General features: G+C 36.3%; 1 protein-coding gene and 1 pseudogene across 1 annotated transcript; both read right to left on the bottom strand.

The window, feature by feature from the left end:
* Positions 1 to 207: 207 nt before the first annotated feature.
* On the bottom strand, positions 208 to 1,137 carry LOC113906039 (olfactory receptor 8H1-like). The gene has a single exon (XM_027564057.1). The coding sequence runs from the start codon at positions 1,135 to 1,137 to the stop codon at positions 208 to 210; it is 930 nt and encodes a 309-aa protein (XP_027419858.1).
* Positions 1,138 to 13,807: 12,670 nt separating this feature from the next.
* On the bottom strand, positions 13,808 to 14,755 carry LOC113904677 (annotated as a pseudogene).
* Positions 14,756 to 24,060: the final 9,305 nt, after the last annotated feature.

Consider the following 24,060-nt stretch of genomic DNA (forward strand, 5'->3'; position numbering starts at 1 on the left):
GGGACAGGTTACCCACTCCAGTATTCTTGGGCTTCCCTTGTGGCTTAGCTGGTAAAGAATCTGCCTGAAATGCAGGAGACCCAAATTCAATCTCTGGATTAGGAAGATTCCCTGGAGATGGGAAAGGCTCCCCACTTCAGGCCTGGAGAATTCCATGGACTGTACAGTCCATGGGGTCACAAAGAACTGGACACGACTGAGCGACTTTCATTTCATCTTCTGCATGACTCTACTGAGAGCATTTTTTACTTCCTTGTTTCGAAGACTGTATATGAGTGGATTCAGCATGGGGATGACAATAGTATAAAAAACAGAAGCTATCTGATCCTTTCCCAAGGAGTAGGATTTACTTGGTTTTAAGTAAGTAAAAATCATAGTGCCATAAAAGACGGTGACTCCCAGAAGATGTGATGCACAGGTAGAGAAAACTTTTTGCTTACTAGAAGTGGAAGTAATTTTGAGGATAGTAGACAGGATGGAGACATAGGACACTGCTATTGTAAGAAGAGACAGCACTAGGCTAGAGCCAGCAAAAGTGGATATGATGATTTCTATGTCATGTGTGTCAGTGCAGGACAAGGCTAAAATTGGGGATAGATCACAGAAAAAGTGAAAGATTATATTGGATTTGCAGAAATGCAATCTGCTCATGCAAAGTCCATTAACAAAAGAGTCCATAAAGCCAATCAGATAACATCCAAAGACTAGGGAGCAGCACCGTCTGGTGTACATGACAATCGGGTAATGCAGAGGGTTGCAGATGGCTGCATAGCGATCATAGGCCATGGAGGAGAGAAGGAAACATTCAGTGGCGCCCAAGAATATAAAGCAACTCATCTGGATGAAGCAGTTCAGGTACGAAATGTTCTTGGTGGAATTCAGTAAATTGTCTAAGGTTTTAGGGGTGATGACACTTGAATAACTGAGGTCAAGAAATGACAAGTGACTGAGGAAAAAATACATAGGGGTGTGAAGCCGGGAATCCAGGGAGATTATCAGGATCATCCCCACATTCCCCAGCACAGTGATCAGGTATATCAGGAGAAAGAGGGTGAAGAGGACCAGCCGGATCTCTTCAGAATCTGTCAGTCCCATGAGGATGAAGTCAGACACCTGTGTGATATTCCTTCTGCCCATAGTGTTCAAGTGCTCCTAACTGTTGAGAAACCAAAGTTGATATTCAGCAGGAATTACTTCAAAAATTAAAAAAAAAAAGTACTTTGTGTATGTATGAATGACATCACTTATTTATATTAATTTAGTGTTTCCATGAAATGATGATAAGGCGGTGTGTATAGGGTATGCAGAGACAAAAACTTATTTTGGTTTCCAAATATAAAAATAGGTGTGAGTTGACTTTTGGATATATTATAACAAAAACTAATTCATTGAAGAATTAGAATAAGCCTGATATGGTCCTAAATGCTCCTGTTATTTAATTAATGCATTTCATGAGATTTTTATATCATAATTAGTACTCTTTTAGCCATATTTTTCTGATGAGACAAAGTGCACAGATAATTTAATTAACTCATCCAGATATAGAACTACTAAATTTTGAACCTGCAATTCCACCTCCATAGATTGACTTCAGAGAGCATGTCCATAAGGCCATGTGTGTGTGTGCTCAGGCATGTCCAACTCTTTGCAAATCCCATGCACTGTAGCCCTCCAGGCTCTTCTGTCCATGGAATTTCCAGGCAAGAATACTGGAGTGGGTTGCCGTATCCTCCTGCAGTATATCTTCCCCACTCAGAGATCAAACCTATGTCTCCTGCATAGCAGGCAGATTCTTTACCACTACACCACACTATAATACCATACTCCTATTTATAATTAATTTCAACAAAACCAAGAGTAAACTGCTAGCTATATGATAAAGAATGATAAAAGAATAGTTTTAATGTACCATGTTCTGTTCTTTCATTTCAAATACTGTTTAATGTTAATGACAAGTATCCAAACTTAGTGGACTTTAATAGGGTGTATTAAAATGATAAACCATATGTTAGTACTAATTTCCAAAATATATGATATTTTTCTAACTTGACCACTGAAAATCAAATTTCTTCCAAAATTATATTTCTAAAAATGCAAATGACTTGTAGACCCTGATCATATCAACTCTGTACTTCTCCTTCCACACATCCTGACACTTTTTAAAAAGGTCTGAAAGATATCTGCATGCATATTCTGCTGATAAATTTCCCGTTTTATTGGATCCTACCTAAAACTTTCCGAATTTGAGAACGATACTTACTTTCAGCCAAGTTGGTGAAAAAATACTTTCTTCCAATATTTTCTCTCTAGAAGTATGTCAAACTCCAATTTTTCTCACAAATAACACATAAGACCATTTCAGTTGAAAATTTCTATGATGCAATATTTGTTTTCTTTGAGATAAGTTCTTTTTAATTTTAGTGAATTCATTTTGTTTTATTCTGAGGCAAAAATAAATCAAATGAAGTTTTGTTCAACTCCTGATTATACATAAAATTTGCCAGGAAGTTATGTCTAGAATGAGTATCAGGGATCAACTGTGTGCATATATGTAAGTGGAGCACCATATCTCTTGCCTCTCATCCTGATGACTCCAGGCTACCTCATATTCTGGAGACTGATGATAATGCAAACTTTGGTCATCTCTGTGGACCAATTTCCAAGCAAAATTACTTGGCATGTCTCCAAGGACAAAAGTTCAAGTACTAAACGCTGCTATGCTAAGTTCTAACTAATTTTTTTCCCCTTAGAAGCCACACAGTGAAGAGCCTAATGCTGTGGCCTTCCAACGTTATGCTCTAAATCTATGCCTGCTTTGGTAGAGAAACTATTTTTAGAGAAATACTTTCTTATTCTGTGACTGAAACTATCAGGGATGGAATGATGCATTTTTCACAATAAAACTTTTATGTTTAAATTGTGCCAATATTATAGGAGTGGACTTCCCAGGTGACACTAGTGGGAAAGAATCTGCTTGCCAATGCAGGAGACATGAGACACGGGTTCAATTCCTGGCCTGGGAAGATGCCCTGGAGGAGGAAATGATAACCCACTCTAGTATTCTGGCCTATTGATCCCATGGACAGAAGAGCCTGGTGGGCTATAGTCCTTAGTATTGAAAAGAGCTGGACACAAAAGAAGCGACTTAGCACACATGCAATATAGTAGTAAATATGTACGTTGGGGAAAAAAAAAGTCAATATAATAAAATTCAAAGAACAATATGAAATAATCCAAACTAATTTAACATTTTGATTAAAGTTTCCCAATTATCTTTTTCTTCATAAAATGCTTATTTGTAGACCTCTAGATGTGCAATAAAGGACAAAAATGGTATGGACCTAACAGAAGCAGAAGAGATTAAGAAGAGGTGGCAAGAATACACAGAAGAACTGTACAAAAAGATCTTCATGACCCATATAATCATGATGATGTGATCACTCACCTAGAGCCAGACATCCTGGAATGTGGGTCAAGTAGGCCTTAGGAAGCATCACTACAAACAAAGCTGGTGGAGGTGATGGAATTCCAGTTGACCTATTTCAAATCCCTGAATATAATGCTGTGAAAGTGCTGCACTCAATATGCCAGCAAATCTGGAAAGCTCAGCAGTTGCCACAGGAATGGAAAAGGTCCGCTTGATTCCAACCACAAACAAAGGCAATGCTAGAGAATGTTCAAACTACTGCACAATTGCACTCATCTCACACGCTAGTAAAGTAATGCTCAAACTTTTCCAAGCCAGGCTTCAGCAATACGTGAACTATGAACTTTCAGATATTCAAGCTGGTTTTAGAAAAGGCAGAGGAATCAGAGATCAAATTTCCAACATCTGCTGGATCATCAAAAAAGCAAGAGAGTTCCAGAAAAACATCTATTTCTGCTTTATTGACTATGCCAAAGCCTCTGACTGTGTGGATCACAATAAACGGTGGAAAATTCTGAAAGAGATGGGACTACCAGACCACCTGACCTGCCTCTTGAGAAATCTGTATGCAGGTCAGGAAGCAACAGTTAGAACTGGACATGGAACAACAGACTGGTTCCAAATAGGAAAAGGAGTATGTGAAGGCTGTATATTGTCACCCTGCTTATTTAACTTATATGCAGAGTATATCATGAGAAATGCTGGGCTGGAGGAAGCACAAGCTGGAATCAAGATTGCTGGGAGAAATACCAATAACCTCAGATATGCAAATGACACCACCCTTATGGCAGAAAGTGAAGAGGAACTAAAGAGCCTCTTGATGAAAGTGAAAGAGGAGAGTGAAAAAGTTGGCTTAAAGCTCAACATTCAGAAAACGAAGATCGTGGCATCTGGTCCCATCACTTCATGGAAAATAAATGGGGAAACAGTGGCTTACTTTATTTTTTGGGGCTCCAAAATCACTGCAGATGGTAATTGCAGCCATGAAATTAAAAGACACTTATTCCTTGGAAGGACAGTTAAGACCAACCTAAACAGCATATTAAAAAGCAGAGACAGTACTTTGTCAACAAAGATCTGTCTAGTCAGGGCTGGTTTTTCCAGTGGTCATGTATGGATGTGAGAATGGGACTATAAAGAAAGCTGAGCACCAAAGAATTGATGCTTTTGAACTGTGGTGTTGGAGAAGACTCTTGAGAGTCCCTTGGACTGCAAGGAGATCCAACCAGTACATCCTAAAGGAGATCAGTCCTGGGTGTTCATTGGACGGACTGATGTTGAAGCTGAAACTCCAATACTTTGGCCACCTGATGGGAAACACTGACTCATTGGAAAAGACTCTGATGCTGGGAAACTTTGGGGGCAGGAGGAGAAGGGGATGACAGAGGATGAGCTGTCTGGATGGCATCACCGACTCGATGGACACAAGTTTGAGTGAGTTCCAGGAGTTGGCGTGCTGCGGTTCATGGGGTTGCAAAGAGTCAGAGACGACTGAGCGATGAACTGAACTGAGATTTGCATAATTGTCATTATACTGAGACTCAAATTAAAATATTCCTGTGACTCTGTCATTAACTCAGAATAATTAAACCAATTTTCCTGTAAATTTAAAAGTGGCTCTTAAAGGAATGTCTGCTCATACTCCAGAATTTCAGGAGATAGTTTGTTAGTTTGGATAAAAGAGGTACTTTTGTGCTTATTGTATCTTTGATGAACATTGGACTGGCAAATCTACTCATCATAAATTAGTGCTGTTAAAGCAATTGTGAAACAAAATTCATTCTTATGGCTAGATGAGAAAAAATTAAGATAAATTTAATTTTTTTAATTGCATAAAGAAACTTCAACTTTATAAAGATATTCCCTTGTAGCTCAGCTAGTAAAGAATCTCCCTACAATGCAGGAGACCCCAGTTCACTCTAGTCTTCTTGGGCTTCCCTGATAACTCAACCAGTAAAGTATTTGGTTGAAATGCAGGAAACGTGGATTCAATCCCTGGGTTAGGAAGATCCCCTGGAGAAGGGCAAGGCTACTCACTCCATATTCTGGCCTGGAGAATTCCATGGACAGAGAAGCCTGGCAGGTTAGTCCATGGGGTAGCAAACAATCAGACAGGACTAAGCGACTTTCACGTTTAATACATACTTTAATACTGGTTATTCTTTGTTGACTTACTCATAACACATTATATGTATTCAATAGGTAATTTTTAATCTTTTTATATTTGGGGAAAGATAAATCTTGTTATATTTTGTGATATCTCTTCTCTTTCTTTGACTTAGTTTTCATTTTTGGAGGATCAAAATATATGCATATTCTGGGTTCTTGATCTATGTTGTCCTACTATCTTCCTCACTATATTCTTTCTAATTTATTTATTTATAATTAGAGGATAATTGCTTTACAAGTTGTGTTGGCTTCTGTCATACATACACACGAATCAACCATAGGTATACATATGTCCTCCCCTTCCTGAACCCTTTTCCCACCTCCCACTCCATCCCACCCCTCTAGGTTGTCACAGAGTACAAAATTTGAGCTCTTTGTGTCATATAGCGAATTTCCACTGGCTATCTAATGTTACATATGATAATGTATAGGTTTCCACACTACTCTCTCAATTTGTACCCCCTCTCCATCCCCTGTTGTGTCCACAAGTCTGTTCCCTGTGTCTGTGTCTCCATTGCAGCCCTGCCGATAGGTTCCTCATTACCATCTTTTTAGATTCTGTATATATGCTGCTGCTGCTGCTAAGTCGCTTCAGTCATGTTCAACTCTGTGCGACCCCATAGATGGCAGCCCACCAGGCTCCCCCGTCCCTGGGATTCTCCAGGCAAGAACACTGGAGTGGGTTGCCATTTCCTCCTCCAGTGCATGAAAGTGAAAAGTGAAAGTGAAGTCGCTCAGTCGTGTCCGACTCTTAGCGACCCCATGGACTGCAGCCTACCAGGCTCCTCCATCCATGGGATTTTCCAGGCAAGAGTACTGGAGTGGGGTGCCATTGCCTTCTCCATTCTATATATATATATATATATATTCTATATATATATATATATATATATATGCCTTCTCCATTCTATATATATATATATATATATATATATCCAGAAAAAAAAAGTCAGCCACTGTTTCCACCATTTCCCCATCTATCTGCCAATGGGACCAGATGCCATGATCTTAGTTTTCTGAATGTTGACCTTTAAGCTAACTTTTACACTCTATTCTTTCACTTTCATTAAGAGGCTCCTTAGGTTTTCTTCACTTTCTGCCATAACGGTGGTGTCATCTGCATATCTGAGGTTATTGATATTTCTCCCAGTGATCTTGATTCCACTTTGTGCCTCATCCAGCTCAGCATTTCTCATGATGTACTCTTCATATAAGTTAAATAAACAGGGTGACAGTATACAGCCTTGTCATTCTCCTTTCCCAATTTGAAACCAGTCTGTTTTTCCATGTCCGGTTCTAACTGTTTCTTCTTCACCTGCATACAGATTTCACAGAAGGTAGGTCAGGTGGTCTGATATTCCCATCTCTTTAAGAATTTTCCACAGTTTATTGTTATTCACATAGTAAAAGGCTTTGGTGTTTTAGGTGAAATTTATGGTATACAACTTTAAGAAAATGCCTACGGTTTCTCTAAATATTATTTATGTTAGATAATGGAAAACAAGTCCTGACAAATAATTTCAAAGTGAGTACATCTCATAAAAACATAGTCAATGATGAACACTGGTGTAAATGTATGTGTCTTTTTCAATTATGGTTTTCTCAGGACATATATATATGGACATATTAGATATATATAGACGTATCAGGTTAAAATATTCTTGTGAATCTTTTATCAACTCATGATAATTAAACCTATTTAATATAGATTTAAAAGTGACTCTTACAGGAAACTCTGCTCATATTCCAGAATTTCAGGAGACAGTTTCTTGGTTCAGATAAACGAGTTACTTTTGCATTTATTGTAACATTTTTGAACTTTAGAAGGGCAATTTAGTCACCAAAAGTTAGTTCTACTAAAACTAGTGTGAAATAAAAATCAGGTTTATGGCAAGATAAGATAAAACTAAACAGAAATTTTTAATTTTTGCTTTAAATTGTATAAAAATGTTTAACATAATAAAGACATTTTGACTTTAACCAATACTTTAATCTGATCATCCTTTACTGACTTACACAGAATACATTATATCCATTCATCAGTCAGTCAGTCAGTCAGTTTAGTCGCTCAGTTGTGTCCAACTCTTTGCGACCCCATCAGTCGCAGCACGCCAGGCCTCCCTGTCCATCACCAACTCCCGGAGTTTACCCAGACTCACGTCCATTGAGTCAGTGATGCCATCCAGCCATCTCATCCTCTATCGTCCCCTTCTCCTCCTGCCCCCAATCCCTCCCAGCATCAGGGTCTTTTCCAATGAGTCAACTCTTCAATGAGGTGGCCAAAGTACTGGAGTTTCAACTTTAGCATCATTCCTTCCAAAGAAATCCCAGGGCTGATCTTCTGCAGAATGGACTGGTTGGATCTCCTTGCAGTTCAAGGGACTCTCAAGAGTCTTCTCCAACACCATAGTTCAAAAGCATCAATTCTTCGGTGCTCAGCCATCTTCACAGTTCAACTCTCACATCCATACATGACCACAGGAAAAACCATAGCCTTGACCAGACGAACCCTTGTTGGCAAAGTAGTCTCTGCCTTTGAATATGCTATCTAGGTTGGTCATAACTTTCCTTCCAAGGAGTAAGCCTCTTTTAATTTCATGGCTGTGGTCACCATCTGCAGTGATTTTGGAGCCCCCAGAAATAAAGTCTGACACTGTTTCCACTGTTTCCTCATCTATTTCCCATGAAGTGATGGGACCAGATGCCATGATCTTCGTTTTCTGAATGTTGAGCTTTAAGCTAACGTTTTCACTCTCCACTTTCACTTTCATCAAGAGGCTTTTTAGTTCCTCTTCACTTTCAACAGTGCAGAAAAGGACAACATTTGGGGGCTAACCAATCAAAAACATAAAAGAAACATAATTTCCAGGATTGTTCTGTGAAAAAGAGTCATCCACACACCCTAAACAGTTAACATCTAGGAATTTGCAACTGAGGATATTGTTTTCTTTATTGAGCCACTCTGTTTCTGAATCCCACTATTACACCAACATAGCCTGTTCCCTGACTATCACAGATTTATTTTTTAGACTAATACTATTGAGGGATAAACTGTTCTTTAATTTTCCTTCTGTGAATAGGACTGTGACTGTATGTTTGCCAAGGCCTATCTAGTAATGCCAAAACTATACTGTCTTCAATCAGCATTTCCAGAGAATGTCTGCCAGCTACATACACCTTTCGACAGCCCCTGGTATTTTCTTTAATGTTTTCTTTAATATAGCTGTGAATTCTACTTTTTCAACTCTGATAATTGTAGTACACTTACGTTGAAAAAATATCCAATCAGAGAGTGGTGATAAAGACACAAGTTGTCTTTATGAACACTAGAGTTAGGGTATCTGGGTTCAAATGTGAGCTAGCTTGTTCTTTAACTAGTGGAGTGACCATGGACCACTATTTACTCTTTCTGCTCTGCAGTTTCCTCATCTGTAAATTGCAACTTTCAGATATATTTTGAGGCATAGATCTAGTGCTGGGGATACAATGTTGAACAAATTAAGCAAGAATCCTGAACTTATTACGTTTATATGATAATGTGTGTGTGCAGGGGGGAGAGGAGCAGAAAAGAAAAATAATGCAAAAATGCACTAGCAAAATATTATTAATGGTCGGATGTAGATACTTGGTATGGGAAACAAATGAAACATGAAAAAGAATAGAGAACAGGTACAATTTTAAATAAAGTGGCAAGGATGTTATTATTCAATAGATTAAGACCAAAAAAAAAAATGTAGTTGTCTATAAACAGGAATTTCTGAATGAAGGAAAAATGGAAAAATCTCAGGTAGTATCAGGACTAGTATACACAGAAGAGTTAGGATGTCATGTGATTAAATCAAAGTGAATATAATTGATACAATAGTAAGGAATGAGTTCACAGAGGTTAGTAGTGGATGCAAGGTTATTATGGACCAGTGGGATCTTATGAAGATTTTCATTTTTACTCTTAGTGAGATGAGATCTGTAGGATTATTGAATAAAGTAATATATTCCAACATACTCTTTAACAGTATGATCACTCTGGCTCTCACATTGACATTTAAATTCAAGAGGGACAAGGCCAAGCAGAGACAAGTCCAGAGACTGCAGCAACGATTCTAAGACTATGATGGTTCTTTGAACCAGTGTGGGTAGCAGAAAAGATGTTGAGAAGTAGCCAGACTTCAAATATACCATGTATTTTGAATCTATACACTATCTTGATAGATTGGATGTGAGGTGTGTGAGATAAAGAGAAAATTTCAGGAGTCTTTTTAAGTCATTGACTGAATAAGTAGGAGGATGGCCTTCCATCACCTGAAATTAACATGTAGATGTTGCTGGTACTTACCTGTAAGTTCTCTTGTGAAGATAAACTCTTTTCACTCTATATCTAAAGCCCTTTAAATATTGGCTGGTAAATGGAAAATACTTAGCAAAAATGTATTATGATCATTCTATTTATCAATTTATGACAGTAAATGCAGCTGTTTATGTTTTTGCATCTTTCTCCGTATCATACTTTTATTAAATAGCATTTTGGCATGGCACCATAAAAAAGCATATTATATTTTAAATTACTTCAGACTCCATTTTACATAAAATGTGGTATGCACTAATATAACAAAGAACATTTAGGAAAATAAAAATATTTGAAATATTTCATATGGCCTATAGATGATATAATACAATGCACATGTATAATAATATTACTTATGTTTCTATTATCATATAAATGTATTCTAAACTACATTATTATAAGAATAGTATAGTCAATTTATAGAGTTTAAGTTGTTTTAAAATTTACCTAATTTAAGAATTGTCCACATCATAGAATCTGTTCATAATATTCGTTTGCAGAAAATAAGAGGATACATTTCCTAATCATAGAAATAGAAATGAAAGCATAGTAAAAGCATAATTTATAAAAGAGGCTAGAAAACAGAAAAGGGCCCATAAATATATGAAACTACATTATGTTTATGAATGATAACAAAGGAGACAAAAAGTATACTGTTAAGCTAATGGAAGCAAAAACAAGTAGCAATTGCTCTAAGTATAGAATCTAGAAAATACTGAAATCAGAGAAAAGCAGTCATGATAACTTCAAATGGCCTTGATAAATGATAAGTAACTTTTTAAACAAATTACCAGAAAATAATTCATATTTAAAACACTTAAATTTATTAACAGTTTTGAACTAGTAAAACAATGTAAACTTTTAACTCCTAAAAGAAAATTGCACTTTTGCATCTTATTATTATTAAAATAATCAAATATAGTTTTGTAGATAAAAAATTAATTTAAAAAAATGAAAGTTTAAAATTATTATAGTGTGAATAAAATTATCTAGTTACAAAAATTTAAACAAAAAATATTAAATGCTTGGTAAATTAAAAATATGATCTTAACCTTTAAATAGCAGAATAGATTAAAATTGAAATTCAATATTATGTACAAGGAAAACTTTAAAATAAGGGAAATTTTTAGTGCTCTACCAGACTAAAATTAATAAGCTAACACAAAAACTGAATTCATTGTAAATTTTTAGTTTTACTTCTTATCTCTAACTGTTGCTTCCTGACCTGCATACAGGTTTCTCAAGAGGCAGGTCAGATGGTCTGGTATTCACATCTCCTTCAGAATTTTCCAGTTTACTGTGATCCACACAGTCAAAGGCTTTGGCATAGTCAGTGAGAAATCCTGAGATGGATGAGGCACAAGCTGGAATCAAGATTGCTGGGAGAAATATCAATAACCTCAGATATGCAGATGACACCACCCTTATGGCAGAAAGTGAAGAGGAACTCAAAAGCCTCTTGATGAAAGAGACAGAGTCTCAAGAGTGAAAAAGTTGGCTTAAAGCTCAACATTCAGAAAATGAAGATCATGGCATCTGGTCCCATCACTTCATGACAAATAGATGGAGAAACAGTGGAAACAGTGTCAGATTTTATTTTTGGGGGCTCCAAAATCACTGCAGATGGTGACCACAGCCATGAAATTAAAAGACGCTTACTCCTTGGAAGGAAAGTTATGACCAACCTAGATAGCATATTGAAAAGCAGAGACATTACTTTGCCAGCAAAGGTCCATCTAGTCAAGGCTATGATTTTTGCTGTGGTCATGTATGGATGTGAGAATATAAAGAAGGTTGAGTGCCAAAGAATTGATGCCTTTGAACTGTGGTGCTGGAGAAGACTCTTGAGAGTCCCTTGGACTGCAAGGAGATCCAACCATTCCATCCTAAAGGAGATCAGTCTTAGGTGTTTTTTGGAAGGACTGATGTTGAAGCTGAAACTCCAGTACTTTGGCCACCTGATGTGAAGAGCTGTCTCATTGGAAAAGACTCTGATACTGGGAAACATTGAGGGCAGGAGGAGAAGGGGATGACAGAGGTTATGAGATGGTTGGATGGCATCACTGACTCAATGGACATGGATTTGGGTAAACTCTGGGGTTTGGTGGTGGACAGGGAGTCCTGGCGTGCTGCAGTTCATGGGGTCACAAGGAGTCGGACACGACTGAGTGACTGAACTGAACTGAACTACTTATCTCTGTTAAGTAATTTAAAACAAATGAGTTAAGCATTTACAATATTGTAAAGTTAAAAAATAAAATAAAATAAAAAAATTTTAAAAAGCATTTAATTTATTAATTTAATTTTACAAATCTCTAGAAATTGAGAGACAGGCAATTACACTGTAAAATACACTATAAAATACAATTACACTATAAAATATCAGTTATAAGAATTTCAATTAAAAAGCAATTTACTGAAGTTTGTTGACACATCATAGAAAGGAGGGATTTTTTTTAATATATTTTCAGATAGTAACCAAAGAGATATAACTATCTGCAGATTTTTAACTTGATGAATTTACAAACACTTTGCATTCAAAGAATTGCAAAATGAAAGTCAATCTTTCCCATGTGTCAAAAACACATTCATCTTAGAATTCATTGACAAATAGTTAAAGGTTAATCTTGTTAATGTACACAGTAAACTGCAAAAAGGTGCATATGAAATGACAGAAGTATTGTTCTAGCACATTATATACACACACACACACACACACATAACTATCAATCTGGAAGAAAACATACAAAGTTATTAATTTTTAGGGCATTTCTATTTCCTTAAATTTTCAACACTTTTCAAGTTTTCTGCAATATTGACATGTACCAGTTTAAATCCAAACCTGTGAGGTGCTGAGTTTTTTCTTAGCTATTTGTCTTTTAAATCTACCAAAAGTAATTTTATACAAACAAGAGAATATTCTGTAAGAATAAGACACTGTGCATTAAAAATACTGAACAAATAAGAGTGTCCTAATGATAATGCTGCTGCTGCTAAGTCGCTTTGGTCATGTCCAACTCTGTGTGACCCCTTAGACGGCAGTCCGCCAGGCTGGGATTCTCCAGGCAAGAACACTGGAGTGGGTTGCCATTTCCTTCTCCAATGCATGAAAGTGAAAAGTGAAAAGTGAAAGTGAAGTAACTCAGTCGTGTCTGACTCCTAGCGACCCCATGGACTGCAGCCTACCAGACTCTTCCGTCCATGGGATTTTCCAGGTAAGAGTACTGGAGTGGGGTGCCATTGCCTTCTGCCTTCTTCTTCTAATGATAATGGTCTGCCTTTAATAGTACTACCTTAAACACTTATATCAGTTATATGATTTAATCTTTAGAAAAACTCTATGGACCTGGAATCATAATTTGTTATATTCTATTGAGAAAGTGTTTTATTTAAGAGTTACACAGCTGAAAGAGTTGCAGATCTAGAATCAAAAGTCTGGAGTGTTTGGTTCAATAACAAGAGCATTCTGCTATACTGTTTTTCCACAATGTAAATGAAATAATTTCTAAAAGTGTTAGCATTGTTCCCAAAATGAAACTCTTTTCCATCATAAAATTCTCTGAATATGCATGAAATACTTTAAAAGGTGGTAAATAAAATTTTTATTTTGCTAATCAGTTAGCCTTAAAAACAGATAGATTTGTACCATGGATTTAACATGTGTCGGTGTTTCCAATTACAATGTGGATTTCTAAAGGCATATTCTAATAAATGTCCAAGAAAATATTTGGTAAATCAAAGGATAATTCTACTTAATAAATGAATAAATAAAGAACAAGTAAAGTCTTCAAGTCATTTCTGGAGAAAGAGGAAGGAAATACCATAAAGGGAAGAAGGAAAAAAAATAGCTTAAAATTTCAGCATCACTGTTATTTTAATTGCTTGGAAACCTTTCTTTTCTGAATGACTCTACCGACAGCATTCTTCACTTCCTTGTTTCTAAGACTGTATATAAGGGGGTTCAGCATGGGGATGACAATAGTATAAAAAACAGAAGCCACTTGATCCTTTCCCAAGGAGTAGGACTTACTTGGTTTTAAGTAAGTGAAAATCATAGTGCTATAAAAGATGGTTACTCCCAGGAGATGGGAGGCACAGGTAGAGAAGGCTTTCTGCTTCCCTGCAGTGGAAGTGATTTTCAGGACGGTGCACAGTATGAACACATAGGACACGGATATTGTGACAAGAGACACCACTAGGGCACAGCCAGCGACAACGAATATCATGATTTCAACGTCATGCGTGTCAGTGCAGGACAGGGATAGAATTGGGGATGTGTCACAGAAAAAGTGGTAGATTACATTGGAGTCACAGAAATGCAATCTGTTCATGCAAAGCACATTGACAAAGGAATCTGTAAAGCCAATCAAATAGGATCCAAAGATAAGAGACTAGCAGCGTCTGGTGGACATAACAACGGGGTAACGCAGAGGGCTGCAGAGGGCTGCATAGCGACCATAGGCCATGGAGGAGAGAAGGACACATTCAGTGGCGCCCAAGAAGACAAAGAAAGACATCTGAGTGAAGCAGTTCACGTATGAAATAGTTTTGATGGAAGTCAGTAAGTTGTCTAAGGTTTTAGGGGTGATGACACTTGAGTAACTGAGGTCAAGACATGACAAGTGACTGAGGAAAAAATACATGGGTGTGTGAAGCTGCGAATCCAGGGAGATTATCAGGATCATCCCCACATTCCCCAGCACAGTGATCAGGTATATCAGGAGAAAGAGGGTGAAGAGGACCAGCCGGATCTCTTTAGAATCTGTCAGTCCCATGAGGATGAAGTCAGACACCTGTGTGATATTCCTTCTGCCCATGGTGTTCAAATGCTCCAAACTGTTGAGAAATCAAAGTTGAAACTTATCAGAAATTACTTCAAAAAGGTTTGTGTTGCTATATATGACCTGACATATTTATATTTGTTCAGTGTTTCTAAGAACTGATGATAATGAGGTATGGACTGCATATGAAGAAAAAAATTTGATTCCCAAATATATAAATAGATGTAAATTAACATTTAAATACAACAAAAAGTATATTGAATAAATTGCATAAGCCTGAAAGTGAAAGAAACCGAAGTCACACAGTTGTGTCTGAATCTTTGTGACCCCGCAGACTGTAGCTTACCAGGCTCCTCCATCCATGGGATTCTCCAGGCAAGAGTACTGGAGTGGGTTGCCATTTCCTTCTCCAGGGGATCTTCCCAACCCAGGGATTGAACCCACGTCTCCCGCACTGGAGGCAGAGGCTCTAACCTCTGAGACACCACAGAAGCCTCCTAAATGCTTCACATTTTTAATGCATTTAATGCCCACGAGTTTATTATACCATAGTATTATTACCCACATTTTTCATATGAGAAAAAGGGAACGGAATTTGAGTAACGTGTCCATAGTTAGAACTATTAAATGTTGGCTCTGTACTTCTACCAAGATAGATTGACTCCAGAGAGCATGTCCATTATATATTCCTGTCATAGTTAATTTCAAATATGTCTACTAAAATGCTATATGTATCATAAACAATCATAGTAGAATATTTTTAATATACTATGCTCTGCTATTTTCCCCAATATTATTTAATACTAATGAAAAATAACTATCAATCTTTGGACTTTAGTAGACTAACCACATACTTAGTATTAATTTCCAAAAGATACAAACTTATCATAATCTGGCCATTCAAAATCAAATTTCTTCCAAAATTATATTTCTAAATGGCTAAAAGACCATGATCATAACAACTCTATATTTCTGGGTCCACCAGTCCTGGCACTACTGAAGGCAAAGATATCTAAAATGATATCTGCATGCATACTCTTCTGATATTATTCATGCTTTATTTGATTTCAACTAAAATCTTCAATTTTTGAGAACAATACTTACTGGGAAGCAAGATTGACTGAAAAACAGCTTCCTCTAATATTATCTATCTTTCTTTAATATAATATTTGTTTCTTTGAGATAAATTCTTTTTAAATTTTAGTGCAGTCATTTTTTTTTCTTCTGAAGGAAAAATTAATCAACCTAGAAAGTTTGTTCAGTTCCTGATCAAATGTAATATCTGCCAGGAATGTATGTCTAAAATGAATATCAGCAGAGCAGAGTGTGCCTTGCCTCTTATCCTAGTAATTCCAGGGCACCTCACATACTAGGGATTGATGATTGCAACACTTGGTCATCCCTGTGGACCAATTTCCATGGAAGAATTCTTGGCATATCTCCAAGGACAAAAGGTACTTGGCATGTCTTCAGGGACTAGATGCAGGTATGCTAGGCCATGAGAAACTAGATGTCTTCCTTTCCAAGACCCACAGTGAGGGGCCTAAAGGCTTGGTCTTCCTGTGTGATGCTCTAAATTTTTGCCTGGGTGGTAGAGAAACTATTTCTAGAGCAATACTTACTCTATGCCTGAAACTGTCAGGGAAAGAATGATTTTTTCATTCCTTCATTCCTGAGGAAAGACTCATTTTTCATAATGAGTCTTTTATATTTAATTGTGTGACACTGTTATGGGAGTAGACATTTGCATTAGAAACAAATTGAGAATTTAACAAAATTGAAAGAATGATATGAAAAATTTCAACATTATATAACATTTTGATAAATTTTGTAACATTTTGGTAAATTTCTCCAGATGATTTTTTAATATAATGCTTATTTGCATACCTATAGAACTTCATAATTATTATCATACTGGATATTGAGTATCCATCCTCATTTTATAATTTAAATTTCATAACATACTATAACCATGTTATTCTAGTCTCTCATAAAACCAATAACTTCACGTTTTATTTATTGACTGACACCCTATAACCAACTTTATTCTAGTGAAGTCTTCTTCAGATGTTAAGAATGTTATTGAATATTGTTTATCCAAGGTGAAATAACAAGGAAAGGCTATAAAAAGGGGTACACTGAGAATCAGGTTAAAATACTCTTATGAATCTTTCATTAATTCATGAGAATTAAACCAATTTTCATATAGATTTAAAAGTAACTCTTACAGGAAACTCTGGTCATCCTCCCGAACTTCAGGAGATACTTTGTTGTTTGGAAAAAAGAAAAAAATTGTGCATTTATTGTACTTTTAATGAATTTTGGAAGGGCATTTATACTCACCCAAACTTTGTTCTGCTAGAATAGGTGTGAAATAAAATTCATATTTTATGATAAAGGTAAGAAAAATTATAAACAAAAATGTCCTTCTGTCCTTTCACCTCCTCTCTCCCCTCTACCGTGCATTGTGTATCTGCATTATACTTTGGCCAAACCTCCACTGTCAACAGAAACCTGCTCAGCCATAAAAAGCGACAATCTTCTAGCGTCAACAAAGCAACTCCTTAAGATATTCCTTCTTAATCTCATATGATACCACTATGACCCCTGACTTCCCTGGTGGCTCAGATGGTAAAGAATCTGCCTGCAATGTGAGAGATCTGGGTTTGATCCCTGGGTCAGGAAGATTCCCTGGAGAAGGAAATGGCAACCCACTCCAGTGTTCTTGCCTGGGAAACCCCATGGACAGAGGAGCCTGGTGGGATGGGGTCATAAAGAGTCAGACCCAACTGAGAAACTAACACTTTCACATGAACGATAACCTAGTACTTGCTTAGATCTAGATTGTATCTACTGTCAAATATAGATCATTTAATGTACAGGTCTCTGTCTCAAAAACTTATGTAACTGTCCTTTGACTTCTAAGGGGCAGAAAGTTCCTGTGGATTTCTGAGCTGTCCTCAGGTTACAATCCTCAATTTGACTTGAATAAAAGTTTCCATTTCTTTCTTCGAGTGACCAGTTAATTTTTCACTGAAAGTCTGACTCTTTGCAACCCTATGGACTATAGCTCACCAGGCACCTCCATCCGTGTGACTTTTTTAGGCAAGAATCCTGGAGTGGTTGCCATTTTCTTCTCCGGGGATCTTCCCAACCCAGGGATCAAACTCAGGGCTCCTGCATTGCAGGCAGACTCTTTACACTGTGAGCCACCAGGGAATCCAGTCTTATTTAGGGATTAGAAAGCCAGAGTAAACTTATTTGATGATAGGTAACTTTGGGAGTTAAGTAAAATAGGCTAATAGTAATTTTCAATGTAAAAACCACCTCAACAACCATAATATTAACATTAGTCACTTAATTGTGTCCAGCTCTTTGCAACCCCCTGGACTATAGCCTACCAGGTTCTATGTCCTTGTAATGCTTTAGGTGAGAATACTGGAGTGGGTAGTCATTCCCTTCTCCAGGGAATCTTCCCGACCTGGGGATTAAACTCAGGTCTTGGGGATTTCAGGCAGATTCTTTACCATCTGAGCTACAGGAGTTTCCTTGAAGCTTTGGGTGACTATAATTTTGACTCTATATTTGTGACTATAATTTGGTGACTGCAAAATGACCAGGAGCAAATCACTTGCTTAATATTTTCCCATCCTTGAAATTTATCTTGATTATCTTCAATATTTTTTTTATGATTTGGGGTTATTATTGCACCTTTTATTGTACCATAGAAGAAACCAAAGTCTCCTCAGAGATTTTTTTTTTTTAAATCTCTCTTGATTTAATATGATATAGCTTTATCCTTTAATTTGTTAGTTTTAACTATGCCATCCACAAACATTCCTTTCACATTCCTTTCTCTCTTGGACTCTACGGTTAATTTTTTTTTTCTTCTTTAATGAATGAAAGAATGTTTCTTTTATTTTCTTTGGATGCTGCTGTTGCTGCTGCTTAGTCACTTTATTCATGTAGAACTCTTTGCAACTCTATGGACCATAGTTCACCAGGCTCCTCTGTCTTTTTTCATAAATGCTATTAAATTATCTTTCTTTGTTTTCTAATTCATTAATTGTTATCTAATTTGTAACACTTTTCACCTACATTATGAGATTTGTGGGGAACAAAAAATAATTTTCACTCTGTCCTTTCGGATTTTTGGCTGAAACCCACCTTCTTGTAATGAAAGGCAGGCGACCAGGATAAAAACAAATAGAAATTTAGTAATACATATATCCCCTTTATACATGGGAGACATCCAATAAAACTGAGTAATTCTCCAAAAAGGGTCCAAGCCACGACCTTAAATACCATCTCCAGCTAAAGGTAAAAGAAGATGTGGGAGGGTGGGAGTCAGGAAAGAATAGTAACCAAGAGTGCAGTTGTTAATGCAGACTCAAATTCATTCTTTTTCATTGGATAGAGATTTAGCCATCTTTCTCCTGGCATAGAAAGGGAAGCAAAGTGAAAGTGATAGTCACTCAGTCATGTCGGACTCTTTGTGAATCTTTGTGGCCTCATGGACTGTAGCCCTCCAGGCTCCTCTGTCCTTGGAGTTCTGCAGGCAAGAATACTGGAGTGGGTAGCCATTCCCTTCTCCAGGGGATCTTCCCAACCTAGGGATCAAACCAGGTCTCCTGCATTACAGGCAGACTCTTTGCTCACTGAGCCAGCAGGGAAGACCACAGAGAGGGAGACATCCTTCCAAATGGATAGTAGCAGTGTTAGTCACTCAGTTGTACCCAACTCTTTGCAACTCCATGGATTGGACTGTAGTCCACCAAGTTCCTCTGTTCGTGGGGATTCTCCAGGCAAGAATACTGGAGTGGGTTGCCATTTCTTTCCCCAAGGGATCTTCCCCACCCAGGGATTGAACCCAGGTCTCCTGCATTTCAGGCAGATTCTTTACCATCTGAGCTACATGGACATTTCCCTTTTAAATGTAAATGCCTCCTACAAAAGGATAACTTCAGTTTCCAGAACATCTTCTGTGTCTACTATTTTATTTTTAAATAACTAGATAATCCTTGAGCATAGAAAGCATCTATTGGCATTGAAAATTCTGTTCCCTTTCAGGTTGAATTTACTGTATTTTCCCTAAGACCTAGTAATACCTGCTTAACCCACTATGGAAACATATGAACTAGAGGTTTTGAGGGATGGTACAGATAGAGCAGTTCAAAGACAGAATGATGAGAGGTCATGAAGGATAAGTTTGAGGTGTATATCAAAATATGTATACATATGGACATTTAATCATAACTCGACAAGTAAAATATATTTCTACATTTTATGATTATCTGGAAAAGTGTGGTATGTTTCTGCTCTTAGAGAGAGATTAACTAGGAAACATTAAAACGTAAAAAATAACAATTTGATATATAATTTTATTAATACTAAATAAAGATAAAGGCCTGAAATGATCTACAGAACACATACACAGTGCAAGTGCAAATAATACACATAATTAGAACCGAGGAAAATATAGGTAAATATAAATGAATTTCAACAGCTGACATTTTTCACACAATTATAAAGATTTAAGCATTATAGTTACAGTGCATAAATGAAAAGCTTTGATAGAGGGGGGAAAAAGGAAATATCAGTTTAATAATTTTCCATGATGATGGTGAAATATAATGAAAGCAATCATCTGAATCAGATATTGTGCTTAGAATGAAAAATGTATGTAGGTTTAAGAAAGGGAATGAGTGATGAGTTGCTAAGACAGCCTTCAGATCAGTTCAGTTCAGTTCAGTTCAGTCATTCAGTAGTGTCCAGCTCTTTGCGACCCCATAAATCGCAGTGCTCCAGGCCTTCATGTCCATCACCAACTCCTGGAGTTCACCCAAACTCACGTCCATCGAGTCGGTGATGCCATCCAGCCATCTCATCCTCTGTCGTCCCTTTCTCCTCCTGCCTCCAATCCCTCCCAGCATCAGGCTCTTTTCCAATGAGTCAACTCTTTGCATGAGGTGGCCAAAGTACTGGATTTCAGCTTTAGCATCAGTACTTCTAAAGAACACCCAGGACTGATCTTCTTTAGAATGGACTGGTTGGATCTCCTTGCAGTCCAAGGGACTCTCAAGAGTCTTTTCCAACACCATAATTCAAAAGCATCAATTCTTTGGCACTCAGCCTTCTTCACAGTCCAACTCTCACATCCATACATGACCACTGGACAAACCATAGCCTTGACTAGATGGACCTTTGTTTGCAAAGTAATGTCTCTTCTTATTTTATTTATTTATTTTTTTGATACCATGTGTATTTATTTTTCCCCCTTTTATTATTATTATTATTATTTTTTTACTTTACAATATTGTATTGGTTTTGCCATACATCAGCATGAATCCGCCATGGGTGTACACGTGTTCCCAATCCTGAGCCCCCCTCTCACTTCCCTAATGTTTTTTGAGTGCTGATATGCACAGGATTGTCTAAATACCAGGAAAGATATAAACACGAATAAAATAGAATTCTTAACCTTAACGAATTCATCACTATGTTTCCACAAGCCAAAAAAGCAAATAAAGCATTTACTTATATACTGCATATGTGACACATTTGTTCCATGCTGTGGAGAGCAAAACTATGACTAAATACATTTTTCTCAAAGAGCTTACAATCTTGTTGAAGAGAAAGACAAATATTTTAAATACATATATTTTCTCCTAAAAGAACTTCATGAAATTAATCTTTGGTTCCTTTCAATAAATGTTTTGACTGCTCAACTTGTTTCATTCCTTCTCAAGATTCATGCACAGTGAAGGCAGCAGCGGGGATTTCATCTTTTCCAGAGGTCATTTTGTAACAATGCTGAGAAGAGTACATTAAACTGGGTTAATGTTCAAGTCTCTTTTCAAGGAAAAATAAAAGCAAAACCCAGTTTTATTTTTAATATTATGGACTTAATGAAGTTTTTCTGCCTGATTTGGAGAAGTGAGAATCTCTAAATATACCTCCAAAATGGCTTAGGAATTATGCTGTGCTAAAGTACTTCATGTCTCTCCACACACGCATAGACACACACACATAAACATTAAAAAATTATTGACTCTTTGATCTTAGGGAAGCACATTATAGTGAATAAAAATTAAACCCAGCTCTTTTTTTATGAGTTCTGTACTCCACTGCATAAATGCATCACCTTTATCTTGAAAACAAGGTATAAACATAACTTGTCAAAAGACTAGAAAAATGAAAAATACCCAGAAATATAAGAAAAAGCATTATGCTTCTGAAAGATGAGAGAGGGGTTAAAAAGTATATTATTGAACAAATGCAAGCAAAAATAAATAGCAATTGCTTTAAGTATAGAGTCTAGAAAACATGGATATCAGAGCAAAAATAAGTCATAATAATCTTAAGTGGAATTTGTAAAAATGGAAAATAATTAAAATAAATTATGTAGGTGAAACAATACACTTTTAAAACATTTGAATTTGTTGAGAGTTTTGAATTAATACAAATAATTTACATTATCTCCTAATAGAGAGTTTATGCTTATGCATTTTATTTTTAACATTTAAAAATATTTACAAAAATCAAAGATTGTTTTACATAGAAAGCAATCTAAATTTCAAGTAACAAATTTTATATAACCACTGATGTTTGAATAAAATGATCTATGTAGTTTCAAAAGTTTAAACAAGATATATGAAATACCTGGAAAATAAAAAACACTTTCTAAAATAAGCTTTCAATAGAGAAAATTAAAATTGCAATTCAAGGTTATGTACAAGAAAAGCTTTAAAATATAAGAAATTTTAGCATCCTAGTGATTAAAGATTATAGGTTACCAGAGCTTCTGAATTCATTGCAAATTGGCAGCTTTATAACTTTTCTCTGTTAAAAAAAAATGATTAGATGAACCAAGCATTTAGATTAAGAATTTATTTTTAATAGTCATATTAAACCTATAGAAATTAGCAGAAAGGCAGTAATGTTTTAAAATACACAGAATTTCATCAAAGATGCATTTACTGAAGCTTATTGACATGTAACAGAAAGATAGCCTTATTAAATATTTTCAGTTGGGAACGGGACGCCAATCGAAGAGTGAAGGAATATGTGTATACTTATAACTGATTCACTTTGTTGTACAGCAGAAACTAACACAGCATTGCAAAACAATTATACATCAGTAAAAAACTAAATAAATATTAATAAAATAGAATTGATATATTCCAGGAGCCATAAAAGTGATAACACTGCATGCAGAATTTTAACTTAATAAATTTACAAATATTTCATGTCCAAAACACTGCAAAATGAGAATCTAGATCTTCTAACCAAACACAGTCCTTTTAGATTTCAATGATAAAGGAATAATCGAAGATTAAACTTGTAAGTATACACAGAAAACCTCAAAAAAGGACACAGGAAATGATAAGAATATTGTTCATATACCTAATACACACACACAAACACACACACCCCTGTATATCCATTTAAAACTATCCATCTGTTTACAATAGCTAGGACTTGAAAGCAACCTAGATGTCCATTGGCAGATGACTGGATAAGAAAGCTGTGGCACATATATAAATGAAATATTACTCAGCTATTAAAAATAATGCACTTTTTATGCATTTTTTTACCTCAGTTCTAATGAGCTTATTATACAGAGTGAAGTAAGTCAGAAAGAAAAGCACCAATACAGTATACTAATGCATATATATGGAATTTAGGAAGATAGTAACAATGACCCTATATGCGAGACAGCAAAAGAGACACAGATATAAAGAACAGACTTTTGGACTCTGAGGGAGAAGGTGAGAGTGGGATGATTTGAGAGACTAGCATTGAAACATGTATATTACCACATGTGAAACAGAGCACCAGTCCAAATTCTGTGCATGAGACAGGACACTCAAAGCCGGGGCACTGGGACAACGCTGAAGGATGGGATAGGGACCAGGGTGGGAGGGGGGTTTAGATGGGGGATTAGATTGGGGACACATGTACATCCATGGCTGATTCATTTCACATTAGGGCAAACACCACCAAAATATTGTAAAGTAATTAGCCTCAAATTAAAATAAATAAATAAAAAATTATCAATCTAGAAGAACACATACAAAACCCTGAAAAACTTCTTAGGCATTTCTATTTCCTTAAAATTTTCAAATATCTCCAATATTAACACATTCCATTCTAAAAGCAAAACTGTGAAATGCTAGGTTTTCCTTTAGTTTTTTTGTGTGTTTGTCCTTTGAATCAACCAAAGCTAATTCGTAAAACTACACATGAATATTTGTTAAGAAAAAGGCATTGGGCATTCAAAATACTGGGAGGTGAGTGTTCTGATGATAATGGCCAATATTTATTCAGTTCAGTTGCTC

This window comes from Bos indicus x Bos taurus, chromosome 15 (assembly GCF_003369695.1).
Source record: "Bos indicus x Bos taurus breed Angus x Brahman F1 hybrid chromosome 15, Bos_hybrid_MaternalHap_v2.0, whole genome shotgun sequence".
NCBI classification, from domain to species: Eukaryota; Metazoa; Chordata; class Mammalia; order Artiodactyla; family Bovidae; genus Bos; species Bos indicus x Bos taurus.

Bases quoted from the DNA above. Each gene is read 5' to 3' on its own strand.
- LOC113906039 (XM_027564057.1), bottom strand. From the start codon at position 1,137: ATGGGCAGAAGGAATATCACACAGGTGTCTGACTTCATCCTCATGGGA.